Source organism: Delphinus delphis, chromosome 20 (assembly GCF_949987515.2).
Source record: "Delphinus delphis chromosome 20, mDelDel1.2, whole genome shotgun sequence".
NCBI classification, from domain to species: Eukaryota; Metazoa; Chordata; class Mammalia; order Artiodactyla; family Delphinidae; genus Delphinus; species Delphinus delphis.
Genome location: NC_082702.1, coordinates 10437730 through 10459352, shown reverse-complemented (window position 1 = coordinate 10459352; position 21623 = coordinate 10437730). Strand labels below are relative to the sequence as shown.

General features: G+C 52.9%; 1 protein-coding gene across 2 annotated transcripts; it reads left to right on the top strand.

The window, feature by feature from the left end:
- The first annotated feature begins 7084 nt into the window (after positions 1 to 7084).
- CBLC (Cbl proto-oncogene C) lies at positions 7085 to 21417 on the top strand. 2 transcript variants are annotated; one of them, XR_009517409.1, is made up of 12 exons: positions 7085 to 7446; positions 10017 to 10163; positions 10672 to 10828; positions 11106 to 11227; positions 12338 to 12475; positions 15169 to 15256; positions 15948 to 16079; positions 17777 to 17914; positions 18203 to 18283; positions 20873 to 20988; positions 21110 to 21175; positions 21281 to 21417. XR_009517409.1 is itself a non-coding variant. In XM_059998810.1 (11 exons), the coding sequence occupies exons 1-11, from the start codon at positions 7097 to 7099 to the stop codon at positions 21117 to 21119; spliced, it is 1479 nt and encodes a 492-aa protein (XP_059854793.1). In that variant the 5' UTR covers positions 7085 to 7096; the 3' UTR covers positions 21120 to 21352. The 2 variants fall into 2 exon arrangements, 1 of the variants encoding a protein (XP_059854793.1); XM_059998810.1 differs by having other exon boundaries at positions 21110 to 21352.
- Positions 21418 to 21623: the final 206 nt, after the last annotated feature.

Below are 21623 nucleotides of genomic sequence, written 5' to 3'. Positions count from 1 at the left end.
CCCATTGCATTATGGTGTCTGTGATTCTTTGTGGCTGTATCTGGTCCCCTGTCACACTGTGTGACCAGTTTGGGAGCAAATATTAGCAGCCATGTATTGACCATGATGGTACCCATATTCCAGATGAGAAAACTGAGACTCAGAGAGAGCAAGTTGCCCATCCAAGGCCAGGTCTCCTGCCTCCTAGACCCACGCTCATAGTCGCTGGGCCCTCTTGACTCACAGGAAGGTTGTACGTGGTTGTGCCTATTATTCTGTGTGTGCACACGCATGTGTGTGTGGAAAGGCTGCAAGATTACAGGTGGTGGGTGTGTCGTTGAGAGCACAGGCCCCGGAGTTAGAACTGAGTTCGAGTCCAGCCCTTCCATTCCCTAGCCATGTGACCTTGATCAGGCGACTTCAGGACCCGAGCCTCCGTTTCCGCATCTGTAAAATGCGAATAATGCCCACGTCTGAGGGCTGATGGGTTGATGAGGATTTGATGAGAGTGTAGGTGCCAGCCCCATCACCAGCCTGGAGTGTGTGTCAAGATCTCCTTGTATCTGTGGGTCCAGACTGTAGGTGATGTGCCTCTTTGTGTGTGAGAAACTATCCCCCGGTTCAGAAGCTGAACCCGGCCCTGACCTTGGTAACTTACTTCTCTAAAACAAAGGATCTGGCCTCTCCACACATGGAAACCCCCTCTCAGCTTCCTGACCTTGGGACTGGGCACGTGTCCTTCCACACCCGGCCCCCTTCCCCTGAAGAAAGACTCGAAGGAGAGGGGAGAAGGGCTATATAGAGGGTCTCCAGTCCCCCCCCCCAGCCCTCCCAGAATTAAACACCCCCCTTAACCACCACCACCAAGAACTGTTCTCATCTGTGAAAGTCCTTGCATTCTAGAGCCAGAAGTCATACTTTCAATGCATTGCTCCAGAGGCCCAGCCTCTGTTGCAAAGTTTCACTTGTTATCACCACCCTGAGTAAACCCAGATACTCAGTCAGAGAACATCTCTTTCAAGCGCTTGCATGAAATCTGCCAAATCTTAAATGTGGGTGCTGTCCCCCAAAATGCTTTTAAAAGCATAAGAACTAAACAGAACACATCTGCTGGTTCGGTGTGTGAGCAGACCCTCAAGTCAGCCACACCTCCATTTTACAGAAAGGGAAACTGAGGCCCAGAAAGGGGAGACACTGACCTGGTGGGTCGGTGAGTCCGGGATTCCATAATTCACCTTCACCAAGCAAAGGAATTCATCACCAAGAATGGGATGACAAACATCGTGTACCTTCTGATACCATGCACTGAGAAGGACACAGCATCACTTTTATAATATTCCTGCCACCCGAATCTGATCACAAGGAAATGTCAGACAAACCCAAATCTAGACACCTTACCAAAGAGCTAAGAAGTGGCCTGTGATTTATCGAAAACGTCAACTTCATGAAACACAAAGATAGGCTGAGCGGTTATACCAGACTGAAGGACAGTATAAAGACATCAAAACTAAATGCAGGACTTCCCTGGTGGCTCGGTGGCTAAGAATCTGCCTGCCAGTGCAGGGAACACGGGTTTGAGCCCTGATCCGGGAAGATCCCACATGCCACGGAGCAACTAAGCCCGTGCGCCACAACTACTGAGCCTGCGCTCTAGAGCCCGAGAGCCACAACTGCTGAAGCCCACGGGCGCCTAGAGCCCGTGCTCTGCAACAAGAGAAGCTACCACAAAGAGAAGCCCGCGCTCAGCAATGAAGACCCAGCGTAGCCAAAAATAAATAAACTAAATTTAAAAAAACCTAAATGCAACACATGATCTCAGATTGGATCCTGGACTGGAAAAAATGGTTTGCTATGAGGATAATTTGGGGACAACTGGCGATTTGAATATAGGCTGCAGTGTTACATGCTAGTATTGTATCACTGTTAACTGTCCTGCTTTTGATAACCGTACTGTGACTGTGTAAGAGAATGTTCTTGTACGTGGAGATACACATCGGAGTGTTTAGGAGCAAAGAGGTAGAATGTCTGAAACTTAACTCAAATGGTTCGAGGGAGGGGGAGAGCAAATAATAAAGCAAATTGACAAATTGTTAACGATTGATGAGTCTGGGTAAAGGGTATACAAGAAACCTTTGTCCTATTCTTGCAACTTTTCTATAAGTTTAAAATGATTTCAAAAAAGAAAAGGACGCTTGCAAATTGCAAGTCATTGTTTTAAGGCTCTGTGTTTCTAAGAGGATTTAAGTCTGTGCCTGCATCTGTGCTCAGAGCTTGCGGAGTTGGGAGTGTGAATTTGCTGCCTCAGACTCTGCTTTGGGGTATGACACGGGCTTTAGGGTGTGTTAAGGTCTCGGGGTGTGGGCAAAGTTTCAGAGGCGTGGCCTGGATGATGAAGGACAGGCCATATCCTGGGGTGTGGTCAGAACCTTGGGGCGTGGCCAGATTCTCAAAGGTGTGGCCAGGGTCTGCGGGCAGGGCCTGAGAAGCTCAGTTCCCAAGGGAGGAGGTAAATCTGTGCTTAGTGCGCCCTCTTGTGGCTACCCTGGGGTCCGGCCTCCACTTTGTATAAACAGTTTTATTAAATATAATGTATATAGCCTACAATTCAACTATTTAAAGTGTACAATTCAGTGGTTTTGGTGAATTCAGAGAGTTGTGAAATCATCACCACAATCAATTTTAAAACATTTCTTCATCCCCAAAAGAAACCCCCTGCCCGTTAGTAGTCACTCCCTATTTCCCCCTAACCCCCTTCCTTCAGCCCTAGGCAATCCCTAATATTCTTCCTGTCTCTATAGGTTTGCCTATTCTGGACATTTTATATAAATTGAGTCGTACAATATGTGGTCTTTTGTGACTGGCATCTTTTACTTTAGCATAAAGCTTTTGAGGTTCATCCACGTTGTAGCCTGTATCAATATTTCACTCCTTTTAATGGCCAAATAATATTCCATTATATGGGAACACTGCGTTTAATTTACCCATTTATCCATTGTCATTTGACAGGCATTTAAGTGGTTTCCACAAATCTTTGTGTGGATATATGTTTTTAGTTCTCTGTGATATATATACATAGGCATGGAATTCCAGGATCATACAATGACTCTATGTTTAACATTTTGAGGAACTGCCAAACCGTTTTCCAAAGCAGCTGCACCATTTTACATCCCCACCAGCACTGTCTGAGAGTTCCAGTTTCTCCACAGCCTCTCCAATACTTATTATTGTCTGTCCTTTTGATTATAGCCTTCCTGGCAGGTGTGAAGTGGGATGTCCTTGTGGTTTGGATTTTCATTTCCCTGATAATGTTTTTCAGTATCTTTTCTTATCATCCACTGATTTTTTAAAATAAATTTCTTTATTTTATTTACTTATTTTTGGCTGTGTTCGGTCTTCTTTGCTGCGGGCGGGCTTTCTCTAGTTGCAGCGAGAGCGGGCTACTCTTCTTTGCGGTGCACGGGCTTCTCATTGCGGTGGCTTCTCTTCTTGCAGAGCATGGGCTCTGGAGCGCAGGCTCAGTAGTTGTGGCGCACGGGCTTAGTTGCTCCGCGGCATGTGGGATCTTCCCGGACCAGGGCTCGAACCCATGTCCCCTGCATTGGCAGGCGGATTCTTAACCACTGCGCCTCCAGGGAAGCCCTCATCCACTGCTTTTGTATCCACTTGGCAACTATATGAACTCTTAACCAATTTGCCATATTTGGCACAGTTTTTTTTAATTAAAGCGTTAACGATATCGTAGTCCCATTGTATCCTCAGAGTCCATCTTTTTCCTTCGACATGTCCTGCATTTAATGCTCAACATTACCACTCATGGTTTCATACTATTATCACATACGATGCATCCCCCCAATAATATAGAGCATTGGTTTTGCAGGTTTTCTTTTCTTTTCTTTATTTTTTGGCCACGCTGTACAGCTTGTGGGAGCTTAGTTCCCTGACCAGGGATTGAACCCGGGTCCTCGGCAGTGAGCGCACGGAGTCCTAACCACTGGACCGCTAGGGAATTCCCTTTGCAGGTTTCCTTACCTGGTATAAACAACATTGTGTTGTACTAATCCTTCTGCACTTGCTTTTTTTTTTTTTTTTTTAACTTATTGTATTAATTTCCTGTTGCTGCTGTAACAAAGGACCACAAACTCAGCGGCTTAAAACAACAAATTTGGGCTTCCCTGGTGGCGCAGTGGTTGGGAGTCCGCCTGCCGATGCAGGGGACACAGGTTTGTGCCCAGGACCAGGAAGATCCCACATGCCGCGGAGCGGCTGGTACCGTGAGCCATGGCCGCTGAGCCTGTGCGTCCGGAGCCTGTGCTCTGCAGCGGGAGAGACCACAGCAGTGAAAGGCCCGCGTACCACCAAAAAAACAACAACAACAAATTTATTCTTTCAAAATTCTGGGGACTGGGAGCCCCAAGCCAATGTGCTGGCAGGGCTCTGCTCTCTCTGAAGGCTCTAGGGGAGGGTACTTCCTTGCCGCTTCCCAGCTTCTGGTGTTTCCCAGCAATCCTTGGCTTATACATGCATCACTCCAATCTCTGCCTCTGTCGTCCCATGGCTTCTCCCTGTGGGTGTACCTGTGTCTGTGTCCAAATGTCCAGTTGTATTGGATTTAGGGACCACCCTAATTCAGTATGACCTGATCTTAACTCGGTTACACCTACAAAAACGCTATTTCTGGGCTTCCCTGGTGGCGCAGTGGTTAAGAATCCTCCTGCCACTGTAGGGGACACGGGTTCGAGCCCTGGTAGGGGAAGATCCCACATGCTGCAGAGCAACAAATCCCGTACGCCACAACTACTGAGCCTGCGCTCTAGAGCCCCCGAGCCACAACTGCTGAGCCCGCGTGCCACAACTACTGAAGCCCGCGCGCCTAGAGCCGGTGCCCCGCAACAAACAAAAGCCACCACAATGAGAAGTCGGTGCTCCGCAACAAGAGAAGCCACAGCAGTGAAAAGCCTACGCACTTCAAGGAAGAGTAGCTCTGCTTGCCACACCTAGAGAAAGCCTGCTCACAGCAACGAACACCCAACACAGCCAAAAATAAATGAATAAAATAAATTAATTTTAAAAAAATTAAAAAAAAACTATTTCCAAGTAAGGTCACATTCATAGGTTCCAGTGGACACAAATGGGGGAGGGGTACTGTTCAACACAGTACACTCATCATTACGTTTTTACGAGTCAGGTTGTTGGAATGTGTGTCCAGTTCATTCACTTGAACTGCTCTGTGGGAGTCCTTTGTGAACGGATACCACAATGTATTCATTGCTTCTGATGATGGACACTTGCCCTGTTTCCAGTTTTCTCCATTTCCGACAAGGCTGCAATTAACATCCCTGAACACGTCTCTTGGAGTTTCTTAGGGCAGTATTTTACAACCTGCCCGACAAGATCCATTAGTGGGTTGTGAAATCAATTTCGTGGGTTGCAAACACAATTTTCCCTTTGATGAAATTCAATTAAATTGAATAGAAGATACGAGAGCGCATGCACACAGTCGGGGTAAGGATTGCCCTGTGAAACTTGTTTGTTTCAGGTGTATAACGTCCCAGTGTGAGCAAAAGCGTTTGCAAGCCACGGCTCTGAAGGAGGTAGCTGGCAATGGCCTTGCCCTGCCAAGGCTTTGACGGATCCTGTCAAGTTATTCTCCGACCTAATTTGTCCGTTTACACTTCCATCAGCTCCTGGTCAACACTTGGTATCATCAAAACTTTGAATTTTTGCCAGGCCAGTGGGTTTTCATCCTGTTTCGCGGAGGTGGAAACTGAGGCTCAGAGGATGCAGGAAGGCAAGGAGCTGGGAGGCAGACCCCTCCATCCCGACGGCAAAGCCCGGGTCTTCGCTTAGTCTGAGACGTAAATTCGAAGATTCCACAAGTTAAGGATTCTCGGGTTCTGAGAGATGGGGGATGGGGGCTGAGGAGGAGGGTGGGGTGCAATGGGAGCCTCATCTCTCATCCCTCTCCCCCTCCTACCTCAAAGAGTTTTTGAGAATTCAGTGAGAAAATGTAAAGCCTGACGCGCAAGGACCGACAGAGAGTGAATGTTTAATAAATGTTAGCTATTACTATTATTCTCTGATTGGAAATTCTCTAGGTACGTGCATATTTGTAATCAGAACTTGGCCAGTCTCCTGGCCGGGGCGTGGCCAGGACGCCCAGGGGCGTGGCCTGGATGCCTTGGGGGCGGAGGGACGGTCCGGCCCACAACGCCCCCGCGCCGTGGCCGCCCAACGCACAGCCCTGGCTGGGGAGATGCTACAGGTGGCGCAGGTTGGGGAGAGAACCACGTCTCTCCAGCCCTGCGCTGAGCAGCCGCGCCTGGGCCTCCGCATTCATGAACCCCATCTTCCCGCCTCATCCCCTGAGGACCCAGAAGCCCCCACCTCCTTTGGAAATCTGGGTGTCTCAACTCCAGCCTGATTTTTCGCAGGCCCCTGCTGTGGGGACCCAGGAATTATGTCACCAAATTCCTGCTCCCTCAGACACCCTTCTCCCAACTCCTGCTCTTAGGGGACCCACGGGTCTGGGCACGCTGTGTTCCTTCTCAGGGACAGAGGGATCACAATATTTCCCTAACATTTCCTCCTAGAAAGTTCAGCTCTCTGACCTTTAATCCCATGCCACGACCCATGACCCAAACTTTGAGCCACGACCCAGGAAAGCCACGTTCCAACCCCATCCCCTTCAGGGTCTGGGTAGCTCCAGCCCCAGCTGGGTAAACTCCCAGCCCCACTCTCGCCCCCAACAAAAGTCCTAGGTTTCCCCCAACCCCTCCTCCACTGCTATCTTGGGACCCAGTCCTCAGCCCTTCCCAGAAGGGGCCCAGGCATCTTACCTGCGATTCCCACCCATTCAGGAAGTCCTATCGCCACCCACCAAAGCCACCCCATCCGGCTTTTCTTTGGGGATCAGACGTTTGAACCCCATCTCTAAGGAACCCAGTTGCCAGAGTCCCCAGCCCCCGCCCCCTTTGGACACACGGGTACCTGCAGTCCCCTCCCGGGTTCTCCAGGGCCCGCCCTCACCTGGCCCGCCCCGTCCCGCCCCCACCTTGGGCTGGGCGGGGCCGCGCCTCTCCCAGCCACTCGCTCACCTCCTCCGGCATTGGAGGGACTCATGGCTGCGGCGGCCCCGCGGGGACGGCAGTGGAGCGAATCCAAAGCGTTCGGTCGGGCGGTGAGGCTGCTGCAGCGCCTGGAAGAGCAATGCGGTGACCCCCGGCTCGCCTCGAGTCCCCCCTCGCTGCGGGACCTGCTGCCCCGCACCGCGCAGCTGCTGCGCGAGGTGGCGCACGCCCGGCGGGCAGGCGGCGGAGACGGCCCCGAGGGTCCCGGTGGTGCGAAGGACTTTCTCGTGGTCTATCTCGCTAACCTGGAGGCCAAGAGCAGGCAGGTGGCGGCACTGCTGCCACCCCGGGGCCGGAAGACTACCAACGACGAGCTCTTCCGGGAGGGCTCCAGACTCAGGTGAGCCCTTGCGCCAGGACAAAGGTGAGCTCGCGAGTGGGTCCCAGGTCATGCTCCCAGCTCCCTCCTCCCTCGGGCCCAGGGGTCCCGGTCCCAAGCCCTTCTCCCTGAAGGAACATGGAAAACTGGGCCACCCAGGCTTTTCCTTCCTTGGGCACCTGGGCACCGAGCTCCGCATTTCCCCCTCTTTCTTGGCTAAGAAGTGGGCTGCTCTCCCAGAGGATTTAGACACACATCCTGGAATGTGGAGACCCCAGGGAGCTTCCTGCGTGAGGATCGCTAGACAAAGTACTCTTTAAGCCCCCATCACCGCCCCCGCCTGAGGGACTCCCAGAGCCTCTTTAGTTCCTGAGGAAGAGCTAGCTCAGGACCTGGTGCCTGTCTGCAGGTTGGCCGCTCCAGTTCTGAATTCTGGGGAAAGGGCTGCTGAGTGACAGGGGCAGAGGTTTGAGGCCTAGAGCCCAGAACAAGGTTTGGAACAGCGGTTCTCAATCCCAACAGGCCCCCACGCCCCTTTTTTAGAGCACATATTTTGTAGTGTTTCTTTAAATCCATCCTGAAATGAAATACATAGGGTAAATAACCTACCTATTCATAATTCTTTAAAAAAACCCACTATAATGCCCAAAATGTATTATAAGGAGGAGATAAAAGGAATGTTCTTCATAATAAAATTATCTAGATTTCAAATGAAAGTGCCAAGGCATAGTTACAATTATTCTGGAAGGTAGAATTGACGAGTCAGACACTTGCACTTGGAGGGAAAAATCACTATTGCTGAATCAAACAGACCTCCCTGGATACGTAGGATAGTGAATTTCTGGAAAATTCAAAATCAATTTGCAAAGTGCAAAAAATGCGTATGTAGGGAATACCCTGGTGGTCCAGTGGTTAGGACTCCATGCTTTCACTGCCAAGAGGGCAGGTTCAATCCCTGGTCTGAGAACTAAGATCCCACAAGCTGCGGGGCGTGGCCATAAAAAATGCTTATGTGAAACTGAACTGGGTTCTCAGCTCAGATCATTAGAAACGGATTTTCCACCTTCACAGATGTCTGATGGGACATTGGAAAATCGAGTAGGGTGTGGGTACATCTAACTGCAGGGGATTGTCCCCACAATCCAGCCTCAAGTAAATTTCTAGAATTTCCTTAGAATGGTGGTCTAACTCCACTGAGAACCACTGTTCTAGATGCAGTAGGTTCTAGAAACTAGGAAGCTCAGGGGCTCAGTGAGTATCTCAGTGGATTTTCTAGAGTTGAGGGTCCTAGCAACTCTTTGACGGAGATTCTAGACCAGGACTTTCCACTAAAATCTAATACAAGCCACATATGTAGTTTTTCATTTTCTAGTAGACATATTACAAAGAGTTTTTTTAGACAGGTGAAATAAATTTTAGTAACATTTTCTTTAACTCACTATATCCAATATATCTCAACTTATGATCAATATAAGGTGATGATTAATGAGATCGTTCACATTCTTTTTTTTTTTTTCCTTTTGCGCTAAGTCTCTGAAATGTAGTGTGTGTTTCACATTTAGAGTACATTTCAACTTGGACCGGTCACATGTGAATAGTGACTATATTACAGACTCTGGGAAGGGAGGGCGCTTAGAAACGGTCAAGGGTGGCCCTATAAAAGGCATCAGGGGTACTTCCCTGGTGGTCCAGTGGTTAAGAATCCACCTTCCAATGCAGGGGACACGGGTTTGATCCCTGGTCGGGGGACTAGGAATCCCACGTGCCATGTTGCAACTAAGCCCACGTGCTCTGGAGCTCGCGCGCCACAGCTAGAGAGAAGCCTGCGTGCTGCAATGAAGATCCCGTGTGCCACAGCCAAGACCCGATGCAGCCAAAAAAAAAAAGGCATCAGGAATCCTACAGACCTGGAGGTTATTAATATAAAATAATAAGAACAGTAATAGTAATTAACATGCCCTGAGTGCCGACTGTATACTAGGTTGTGCTTGGCATTTTAGGTGCTCGTAAGATGGGTAAGAATCCTCATCGCTCCCCCTGTGAAGCAGAGGCTGTACTTACCCAGTATTTATGCCCATTTCACAGTTGAGGAAACTGAGGCTTAGCAGGGGAGGGAAAAAGGAACTTGCCAAAAATCACACAACTAAGTGTCAGAGCTCCCCTCTACTGCTCGCCACGTCCTGAACGGCCCCTCAGGGAGGCAGCCAGCAGGAGGAAGCACAGGGGTCCACCACCCAGTGCTGCTAAAAACAACAGGGAGTCTCCGAACTCAGGCCGCCCTAAATGGCCCCAGCCCTAGTGGTCCCCACGTCCAGCTAGGCAAGGCTTCAGGCAGAGGCTGGGATTTATTTGCCGGAGGATGCCTTGGATATTAGGTGGTACCTCCCTTTCCTTCACAGACGGGGACACTGAGGTTCTGAGTGGGGAGGCATCAGCACTGCAATAGGCGGTCTTGGAATCTACTTTTATCCTGCACTGACACCCTAGACAGATTCTGGGGGCCTCACCCCTGTGGGTGTTCCGGCCAGAGGGTGGAGGTGTCAGTGGGGGCCCCAAGGTCAAGTCCAGGTCCTCAGAGCCCAACCTCGCAGGCGACAGCTGGCCAAGCTGACCCTCATCTTCAGCCACATGTGCGCGGAGCTGGGCGCACTCTTCCCTGGGGGCAAATACTGTGGACACACGTACCAGCTCACCAAGGTCCCAGCCCACACTTTCTGGAGAGACCATTGCGGAGCCCGGTGAGTGAGCACCTGCCCCTGGGACCCCATCCTGCCCCCGCCCACGGACCCAGGTGTCCAGGCCCCCGGCCCCTCCTCCTCAGACTCAGGAGTCCAGGCCCCCGGCCCCTCTCCCCTCAGACCCAGGATCCAGACCCCCCTCTCCCCTCAGACCCAGGATCCAGGCCCCCGGCCCCTCCCCGCTCAGACCCAGGATCCAGGCCCCCGGCCCCTCCTCCCTCAGACTCAGGAGTCCAGGCCCCCGGCCCCTCCCCCCTCAGACCCAGGATCCAGGCCCCCGGCCCCTCCCCCCTCAGACCCAGGATCCAGGCCCCCGGCCCCTCCCCCCTCAGACCCAGGATCCAGGCCCCCGGCCCCTCCCCCCTCAGACCCAGGATCCAGGCCCCCGGCCCCTCCCGCCTCAGACCCAGGACCCAGGCCCCTTGTTGCCTCCTTCCCAGAAGTGCTCCCATTCTAGCCTCCCAGAGGCTCCGCCTACAGTCCCCTCCCCCCACACCCTTGCACCTAGGTGTGTGCTGCCCTGGGCTGAGTTTGAGCTGCTTCTGTGCCTCTGCCACCCCGTGGAGCCTGGCTGCACCACCCTGGCCTTGCGCTCCACTATTGACCTCACCTGCAACGGCCATGTGTCCATGTTCGAGTTTGACATCTTCACCAGGCTCTTCCAGGTCAGGCAAGGCCAGTGCCTGAAGCCCAGACGCTTGGGTCCTGGGGGAGGAGGGGCTGGGGGCCTGGGCTTGTGGGTCTGAGGGAGGAGGGGGATGGGGGCCGGATTCCTGGGTTCTGGAGAAGGAAGGGTCTGGAATCTTCTGTGTCCAATATATTCCTGAGGGAGTATCTTTGGGCGTGAGGGAGGTGTCTGGGTTCTTGGACTCTGGTAGGCACTAGGGGTGTGGGCTGCTTCCTCAGCAGACACTCCCTGACCCAAGCACTGCCCCACCTTAGCCATGGCCAACACTCCTCAAGAACTGGCAGCTCCTGGCCGTCAACCACCCAGGCTACATGGCCTTCCTCACTTACGATGAGGTCCGAGCACGTCTGCAGACCTACAGAGACAAGCCAGGCAGGTAAAAGGGCCAGGACTCGAGGAGAAGGCTGCCGAGGGTGCAGGGGTCTGGGTCCTAGACTGGGGTGTCTGGATGGCCTGGACATCCTGCAGAAAGTAAGAACCGAAGGGCCGCAGTACATGGGACCCCAGAGAGTCGAGAACTCAGAGGTAGGATGCTGAGTGCCCCCTACAACCTAGGTTCTCCCGGGACCACCTAGACCTGCCCACGATCCAGCAGCTAAAGGGACAATACCTGGTCTGGCAAGGGGGCCTGAAGACCCCGCCCCAGGATAAGATTTGTTTCTGATAGGTTAGAGCCCATGCAGTACCATCTGTTAAATATTTTAAATATGACCTCCCACCTTCTGGGAAACCAGACACCTGAGTCCTTAAAGTATTTCAGGCCAGGAGTTCTGAGCTGTGGGATCCCTCTAGAGGGCTAAAAATTGAGAGACTGAGCTCCCTGGAAGTTAAGGGAATCGGATGTCAGATTCTTACGTCTTTGCAGGGCTGAGGTGCAGGACCCCCAAGATGGTATATATTAGCACTCTTCCAGTTGTACTTCAAACTGGTGTAAAGGGAAAGAAAAAGAAATGAATTAATGCCCATAATTGAAAAGACCAGGTTTGGGTTTCAGGCACAGCTGGATCCAGGTGCTCAAGTGCTATTGTCAGAAATCAGTTCCTGTTCTCCCCCTGCTTTCCTCTTTGTTAGCCTCCTTCTCAACCACAGTCTTTCCTCATGGTGGCAAATGGTTTCTAGAAGCCCCAGCTTTACACCCTACCAGCTTATCAACCCTATAGAAATGGAGTGCCTTACTCCTAATACTTCCAGCAAAAGTCCCAAGGCTGACTCCCATCACTCTGGCCGGGGTCCTGAAAAGGACTGGTTGGCCAAGCCAGAATCAGCTTTGTCTAAAGCCCAGTGAAGGTGGAGGAGGAGCCAAGCAGGTGAACACAGCAGACATTCGCTATAGTGGCAGCCAAGGATCTATCTAGCACCTCACTGCCTAGAAGTTTATAAGGGAGCAAGGACTTAGAGACCTGGATCCCCGACAGGGTGAAGGGCCTTCTAGAAAGGACAGCAGTGACCACTCCCTCACCCCATCCCTTCCTACCTCTTCCTCCAGCTACGTCTTCCGGCCCAGCTGCACTCGCCCGGGGCAGTGGGCCATCGGATTCGTGAGCTCAGATGGCAACATCCTGCAGACCATCCCCGTCAACAAACCTCTGTTCCAGGCACTCCTGGAAGGACAAAAGGAAGGCTTGTGAGTCACCATCCTAGCAGGCGGAGGGTGTCAACAGAATGCGCTTGGAAAGGTCATGCATGTAGAGCACTGCCCAAGATCACCACGCCTGAGGGCACAGGGTTCAGAGTAAACATAAACTTGCAGTACTACAGTGTGCCAGCAGGTGGCAGACAAGGGTCCAGAGGAAAGGGCACCTTTTCTAGTTCCCACAAAGCTGCCCTGTTGGGCTAGCAGCAGCTCTCCGAGGAGTGTGTGGGAGTTGAGCACAACCCCAGTGGTCCCCTTCCTTGGACTTGCACCCAAGGGCTCTTGTTTCTAGATATCCATATCCTATTCTAGAATTTAGACTGTTAGAGCAGAAGGAGAACTGGGCAAAAAGCTAGACTGGGGTTTTCGATCTGTAATCTTGGCTGCCCCAGGGCCCCTCTTTCGGAAACTGCCTTGGGTAGGATGGGAGGGGAAAGATTGGTAGGTGAGGTTCCCAAGTCTCACCCTGGACATTTAACCAGAGCCTCCTTAGCTAGCGGTCATATCTATATGATACGCTATGAGATAGATGATGGATAGATACACGGATGATGATAGACAGATAGATAAATAGATAGGTAGGTAGGTAGAGAGAGAGAGAGAGAGAAAGAAAGAATGGATGGATACATACATTAGATAGGTAGGTAGTTAGGTAGCTAGGTAGATGGATGGATGGACAGACGGACGGACAGACGGACAGACAGATAGATATGCAGTTGATTCTCATTATTTCTCATTATTTGTGGTAGTTCTGTTCTACAAAATCGCAGCCAACACTGAATTAGTGAATTCTGAGCCGTTGCTCCTGGGGGAAATGAAGCTGTAGGTTCCTGCAAGATTCTGGTCACATTTTTGTCAACCCGTCACTACATAATAACCTTATGTGTATTTCTGTTTAAAGACACCTAATTTAATACATTGATATATCATCGATACGTTCACATTGAACTCACGGCCCGCAGCGCAGTAACTCACCTGAACAGAGTTCATCTCCCACACGTATTTTCTCCATAATGTACATCACGGCCTTCCTGTGCTTAGGACGTGAGACAGCACTTCAGCACTCTGCTGGGGGGTCATTTAAGCCAGCCAAGTCACCGAGAAAAAGCATTAAAACGCGGAAAATGGGGCACCAAATAGACTGTAAAAAGGACACGTTTACAGTATGAGAACTGAAAGGAAAAGGCCAAATGCTGCTTTGTTCATCCTCAGCTGGGAGCGGGCCTGGTCATGAATGACTGTGAAAATGCCGCAGGGAGTATTGATTTTGAGGTTCCGTATACATTTTAGCAAGTAGGCAAGTCTGCAGATTACAGAGTCTGCGAGTAATGAACATCCATTGTGTGTGTGTGTGTGTGTGTGTGTGTGTGTGTGTGTGTGTGTGTACGTATATCTATGTATACACATACCCACACATATACTATCATCTCTATCTGATAACCGAGGACACTGTGGCACAGAGAGACAGAGACACTTGTCCAGGTCACACATTAGCTTCTGAGCTAATGAACTGGGATTTGAAGCCAGGCAGCCAGTCTCAGAACTCGTGCCTGACGAATAAAGTACTACGTTCCAGGTCAGATTTCGGTGGAGGGTTCCCAGAGTTAAAATAAGTGTGAATACCATCCATCTGGTTTAACCCCCCTACCCTATGTATACACACACACACACACACACACACACACACAATTTTAGAGACGGGAAAATCAAGAGAGAGGGGGCAGGCGACCCCGAGCTCTTTCTACCACAGAGCAAGACAGTTTTCTGGGTCTCACATTGATCCTAGCAGTTCCCCTCTCACTGGGTACTTATGTGTGGGGGCAAGTCCTGCTTGTTTTCTGAGCGCTGTCTTACTTAACCCTCACCACCCATCTTTGCCTTAGGCACAATTATGTCCATTTCACAGAAGAGAAAACTGAGGCCAGAGAGGTAGAGTTGCCCAGCTCAGGTCACACAGTGTGTTTGTGGGAAGCCGCACCAGGGCCCAGGCCGGGGTGCCTGCACTGCTCCACCTGGCTGGCCAGGCAGAGCTACCGGCCTTGGGGAACCTGCGGCCCCGAGTTGATCTGGGGCTGCAGTTATGACCTGGACGGGAGACCCAGGGTGTGCAGAGCCTTCTTGTGGGCTGACCTGGAGCCAGGCTCTCAGACCTGGCCCACAACCCTGGTTCTGCATCCCTCCAGGCCTCACCCTGTGGCCTCGGGCATTGCCTGTCCCACGCTGAGCCCCGGTCACTCTCTGTGTAGTGAGAATAGTGTAGACGGACTAGGGGGGTCCTTCCAGCCCTGTGGGCCGAAGACTCTAGGATCTGGTCACTCCCTCAATCTGTGACTAAGATGCTGTTACGCTGGGACCTGAAGACTGTAGGACGGGTAAAGTTCTGGGAGACCTGGGCCTGAGGTTTGATGTTTCCTGGTTCTCATGCATCTGGAGTTTCCAGAGCTAGAGTCACTTAGTCTGTCCTTCTATGGGGGTCTGAAGGGACACAGCCCTTCCTGAGGAGTCTGAGGGGACACAGCCCTACCCTGGGGGCCTGAGAGGACACAGCTTGCCCTAGAAAATCCCAATTTCAGGAGAAGCGAGGGAAAATATCCCCAGGCCAGCTATGTATTTGGGGCAGATGTTCCAGGGCGGGGTGAGGGGTGCTGGAGGACCCCTCGGTACCCCCTCTTCCCTTCCCCCAGCTACCTCTACCCAGATGGGAAGAACCACAACCCGGACCTGACCGAACTCTGCCAGATGAAACCCCATCAGCGTGTCCATGTGTCGGAGGTGAGGCGCAAGCCCGGCCTCCCTCCCCGGCTCACCGCCCACCGCCTCCATCCACTGCACCATGGCTCAGGGATCCCCTCCCATGAGTCAGGCCCTGGACTCGCAGAGGGCTTGGGGTTTTGTACTGGCTTGGAGGCCGCATGAGCTGGGGTACATCACTTGGCCTCTCTGAGCCTGTCTGTTCCTCCTCTGGAAAACACAGCTCCCCCTGCCTCTTCCCCGGGGCTTTTCATGGGAATAAAACCAGGAAATGATACCGCTGACATCATCAGAGCAGCTAATGCACTTTGCGCACTCACCAGAGGCAGCCCCTGTGTCAGCTTTTAGTCTTCCAGCCATCCCATGGGTGAGAGGAGACGTGACAAACAAAATTTTGAGTATGAGCATATCCCGTGCAATATTCGGGACACACTTAGACCTCAAAATGTATTCATTGTTTATCTGAAAATCAAGTTTAACGGGGCATCCTGTATGTTTATTGGCTGAATCTGGCAGCCCTGAGCGCAGACCACCCCCAGAGAACAAGTCCCATAACATTAGCACATGTAGGAGGCATTGGGACACACTGCCTTGAACTTAGGGGAGGCTTCAGGGCTGGTGCAGAGGTTTGGGACTTATTTCCTGGGGCCCGACTTGCATCTCCATGGCTGATATCACCACGCGTCGTCGTCATCCCCATCTCGCCTGCCAGGAGCAGCTGCAGCTGTACTGGGCCATGGACTCCACGTTTGAGCTCTGCAAGATCTGTGCCGAGAGCAACAAGGACGTGAAGGTGGAGCCGTGCGGGCACCTGCTCTGTAGCCGCTGCCTGGCTACCTGGCAGGTGGGTCCGACCCTGCCCTGCCTTCCCGCCCGGTCCCCGCCTCCCTATAGTAAGAGCCCCTAGAGGATCGCCCACACGCCTCGTCGATCACATGGGGAAACTGAGGCCCAGGGAGAGGAGAAACTTGCTCCATTCATGCCTCTGTCTCACTCTGCATCTGTCACCTCTGCTTCTCCTTCTCCAGTTACATTATTAGTGGAAGATGCTACATGGGCCCTGGTGTGGGAGGGGCGTGTCTGTGGGACTGACCACAGTAAATATGACCAAGGCATCCCTAGCCCGTAGCATTCCCTCTCTGGGTGATCTGGGGCCAGTGGCTTAACCTCTCTGAGCCTTAGCTGCCTTCTCAGGGGAAGGGGGCTGGTGGTAGTGACCTCCCAAGGGAGGATCCAGGCCTCTGGGTAAAGGGAACCCCTATGGAGTATGGGTGCCCGATACTAAGTTTTCCATTGTGATGTAAGTGTTAGACCTTAAGCTTCTGATTGCGGAGCTTATCATAACAAAGACATCCATCTCCCTGACACAGCGACTAACAAAACAACTAGATAGGGCTTCCCTGGTGGCGCAGTGGTTGAGAGTCTGCCTGCCGATGCAGGGGACACGGGTTCGTGCCCCGGTCCGGGAAGATCCCACATGCCGCGGAGCGGCTGGGCCTGTGAGCCATGGCCGCTGAGCCTGCGCGTCCGGAGCCTGTGCGCCGCAACGGGAGAGGCCACAGCAGCGAGAGGCCTGCGTACAGCAAAAAAAAAAAAAAAAAACACAACTAGATAAGGAACTAGCCACCCCAACTCTTGAAGTTTCCCTTTAGAAAGCCCTAAGTAACGGAGCATTGGAGTGGTCCTGCTTCTCTCTCCCCATACCCTGATTCTTGCTCTTCTGCTTTAAATTTGCCAACAAATAATGAACCCCAGAAACCCTAGGCACCCCATTTGGCCCCTAATAAAAGCAGAGCTCCAGGTCCGCCTCCCTCCCTGCCTCTCTCCCTTCCCTCTGCCTGCGACCTCCCGTAACCTCCACTGCAAGCTCCCGTACCCTCCAGGACCTGTGAGTAATAAATCTTGTTCTTCAAAGTCCCCTGATGGTTGATACTGAGATGCGCCCTGCAGTCATAGTAAAAACTGAAGGGCGGGCTTCCCTGGTGGCGCAGTGGTTGAGAGTCCGCCTGCCGATGCAGGGGACGCGGGTTCGTGCCCTGGTCCGGGAGGATCCCACACGCCGTGGAGTGGCTGGGCCCGTGAGCCATGGCCGCTGAGCCTGCGCGTCCGGAGCCTGTGCTCCGCAATGGGAGAGGCCACAACAGTGAGAGGCCCGCGTACCGCATAAAAAAAGAACCAAAGGGCTAGCCCAGCCATAACACTGGCCCCAGTGGTGGCGGCAGGGGGGTGCCTGTGGGACTCCCCACAGTGAATACATATGGCCCAGCTGAGTGTCTCAGGCATTCCTAGCCCATAGCATCACTACTGTGCGGCTGAGACCTATACAGCACCGCGGCTCTCTCGGGCTCTGGTCCAGCCCCTCCTTTCTGCCCTGCATGTCTCTCCATTTTTCTCTCTTCATAATTCCTCCTCTCTGTCTCCATCTCCCTCCCTCTGTCTGTCCTCCCCACATCACTCTGCTGGGGATAAAGGCCCCTGTAGTCCCAGGGGACCTGGTGGGGAACAGGGAGACCCTGATCCTTTCCCTCCCCACTCCCCCAGCACTCAGACAGCCAGACCTGCCCCTTCTGCCGCTGCAAGATCAAGGGCCAAGCGGCTGTGATTATCCATGAGCTCAAAGCCAGCGCCACTGCTGAGGACTCAGAGGACAGCAATGACAACGGAGGGGAGCTGCAGCAGGTAGGTAGGGCCAGGCGGGAGCTGGAGCTGGAATCCCTAGGGTCTGAGGGAGGAGGGGGCTGGTGGCAGGATTCGGGGGTCCCAGGGGCATGGACTTTTGCATCCCTTAGGGTCTGGGGCTATGGCTTTCTCTAGTATAACCCTCTTGAGGGTAGAACTTTGTCTCATTCTCCATTCCACCTCCAAAGCCTAGAAAGTGCCTGAACGGTGGGCCTCCAGGCAGGGGGACATGTAGGTGCGAAGAAAATGGTAGCTCATAACCCCCTCCCCACCCTCTGTCTCCCTTAGGTGACCCCCTCACCTCCTCCCCTGCCCCCTCGGCTGGATCTGCCCCCCGAGAGTCCGAGAAGCAAATACCAGCTGAAGGTGGTGAGTCAGGCACTGGTCTGAGGTGGGCAACTTGGGTCCCATTCATCCCTGGGGTCCCCAGTCTGACCAGGTGCTCAGGGGTATGGGCCAGGCACTTGCTCTCTGCACCCATTTACGAGGTGGCATCTGGCATCCACACCTCTGTGGCTTCTTCTCTTCTCTCCCTTATTCATCCCCCCCTCGTTGGCTTTCTGGCTCTCCTTCCAGCATCCCAGGTGTGCCCTACCCCAGGGCCTTTGCACGAGCTGTTCTCTCTGCCTGTATCTCTTTTCCGTAGGCTCACTTTCTCATCTCATCCTCTCAGGGAGGCCTTCACTGACCACCCTATTGAAAACAGCGCCCCTGTCCCTCCAAGCCCCTGGCCAGCTGCATTCTCTCAGTCCTTTGCACTGGCTGGCAGAGTGTATGGTCTATTGTTTTCTGTCACCGTTAGCAGGTTGTCACCTTCCCGAAGGTTAGGACTTTGCCTTATTCTCTGTTATATGAATCGTGCCTGACACATAGTAGGTGCTCAATAAATAGGTGTTGAGTGAATCAATGGGATGAGTCTTCCCAACAACCCTGTGAAGTCAAAAATGTTCCTCTCCTCATTTTCCAGAAGAAAAAAGCTCAGAGAGGTGACTGCACCTGCCCAAACACACAGACTGAAAGAGGAGAAGCCTTAAAAACCCCCAAAATCATCTGCTTATTTTCTAAGTGAGCCCTGGCCTTGCTTTTTTTCTTCCCCCCACCCGCCCTGGCTTCCGAGCCCCTGGCTTCCTGCGGTACAGGGGGCGGGGAGGTAGGGAGAAGTCTCTGTTAACATCTCAGGCTGAGTACACACCAGATCCAATCAATACTGGGCAGTCTTCAAACAAACAGCTCAGGAAGTCTGGGAACATTATTCGACCACAGCAAACAAGAGAGCCAGCTGGGAGGGGGGGCAGGGGCGGTGACACCAGCCAGGGAAGCTAAAAACAGATCGCAACCTGCAGCCAAAAACAAATGGAAACATTCAGAGGCACTCAGCCTCTGAGGACAATGAAGGGGGACAGAGGATGACAGGCACCTCTGGCCAGAGGGTCACACCTATGCCGAGGCTGTGCCCTCCGCCTGGCAGACCTTTTCCTCTTTCCCGAACCCGGCCTGATTCAAATTCCAGTCAACTCCTCTTCCGTCATTTTTCAAAACGAGGCAGAAGAGAGCCTCGGGTGTGCTACTTCCCAGCAAGGTGACTGTCATAATGAGAATAGCTAACACGCGTGTGTAACTCCCGCTATATTTAGTTGCCATGACAACCTGGTAAGGTAGATGCTGTTATGATCCCTATTATACAGAGGGGTACACCGAGGCTCCAAGATCTGAAGGTCACCCAGCTCAAAGGCGAGAGAGGCAGGCAGGACTGGAACCCAGGCCCCTGGCTCCAGACTGCAGAATTCATCCTTAATTTCCTCGTCTGTGAAATGGGCGTGATGCCAGTCCCTGCCATGAGGGGATTCGTCCATTCATCACTGGAGGAATCCCCCAGCTAGACATGCTCCCTCACAGTGCTGTTCTCCAGCAGAGAAATCCCCCTCTAGGGGTTGACACCGTCATTCAAAGGGACCCAGGCACCTCGCTGTGGCCACAGGGGACCTCTCCCATCCTCAGTGTCTCCATGTGGAGAATAAGGACAAGCGTGGCATGGGCCCCGGGAGTTGTGATGAAATCGGCAAGATTGGGCATTTGTAACCTGAATCAGATCCCCTCCCTCACCTCTTAGAAGCCCCCAAGACCCCAGGACTCCAAGAATTAAAGCCAACATCCTCTCCATCAGCCCATAAGGCCTGGGGATCTGACCCCCTCCCCACCTCTCTGACTTCCTACCACCCCTTCAACTCCTTTCCAGGAACAATGGACCCCCTGCTGTTCTTCTAACAACCCAGCAAGCCCACCACCCACTGCAGCGCTTCTGCCCACATCCTTCTTGCACTGAGGCTTCTGTTCAATTTTCCCTTCCTCCAGGAGGCCTTCCCCAGCCACCCTCATGTCTGATCAGCCCCCACTCTCCCCCTCCACTATTTCAGTTCTCTGAAGGACACCTAACACTCTGGGATATTTCCTTGTTCATGCACTGATGACTCATGCTAAGCCTCTTGCTTAGTAGACTGCTGGCTCCATGAGGACAGAGACTTTAGTCTATCTGGTTCCTGGTTGACTCTTCAGAGCCCAGAACAGTGCCGGACACACTGGGAAATTTGTGGGAGGAATGAATGAATGAATGAATGAGTGGGTGGATGGATGGATGGACAGACGGACAGATGGCTGGATGGGGGGATAGAAGGGGGAATGGATGGGTAGATGGATGGATGGATGGTCGAATGGTTGGTCAGATGGGTCGACAAATGGGTGGATGGATGGATGGATGGATGAATGGATGGATAGACAAACAAAAGTTTGATCTAAGCAAGCCAGAGGTGTTAGGGGGGAAAAAACAGCATGGACTAGGGCAAGACCCTGCCATACTGCCCGCCCCCCCCCACCCCCCATCCCCGCCATCACTGGGTTATCCCTGTCTGGGCCTGACAGCTGCAGCTCATCTGCGAAATTTCTTAATCTCCTCCCCTCCAGGCGCCTCTGGCGCTCCCCAGACTTCGAGCCCCTCTAACCTTGCCAAGATTTTGGACTGAGGCCTCAGCCTCATTGGAAATCACCTCCAGCCCCCAGGCCAGGGAGGGCACCAGAGGGTAAGTGGAGAGGGCGGCTGGGGTCCAGGACTCCTGGGTCTGAGGGAGGAGGAGGTGGGGGAGGAAGGGAAACACTGGTCCTAGGAAATTGACATCCCCCCTTAAATTCTCCCCATTGCAGAAACTCCTAAAGGGAAAGTCTCCCCTCCATCTGCCCCTGAGGGACCCACGAAGGCCTGGATGCCAGGTGAGGGCCCCGCATCGTCCAGGTTCCCTCCCTCAGCCTGGCCCTGCCCGCCCCACCCAACCCGGATGTGATACTACCTAACCCACCGCTCTTTCCACCTCACAGGGCACCCAGATGTGCTGCGAAAGGGAGTCCCAGGGGCTGGAAGGGGTTTGGGAAGCGGAAATAAACTGCCAAGCCGGGTCTGTCCTCTGGTTTGTGGAGAAGGAGCGTAGGGGCCACCAGGGGGCAGCTTGGTGTCGGGAACGGCAGTCCCTGGGGTCTGAGCCCCACCTGCTTAACCCTAGCGTCTGGGGTTCCAAGAGCTGAGAGTGGGAGACCCAGCTCCTCCGGATCCAGGAGTCTAGACTCCCAGACCCCTCCCCTCTCAGACCCAGGAGTCCTGCCCTCAGGACTTAGGAGTCCAGAGTCCCAAGTTCTCAGAGAATCAGGCATTCAACTCCCTTTC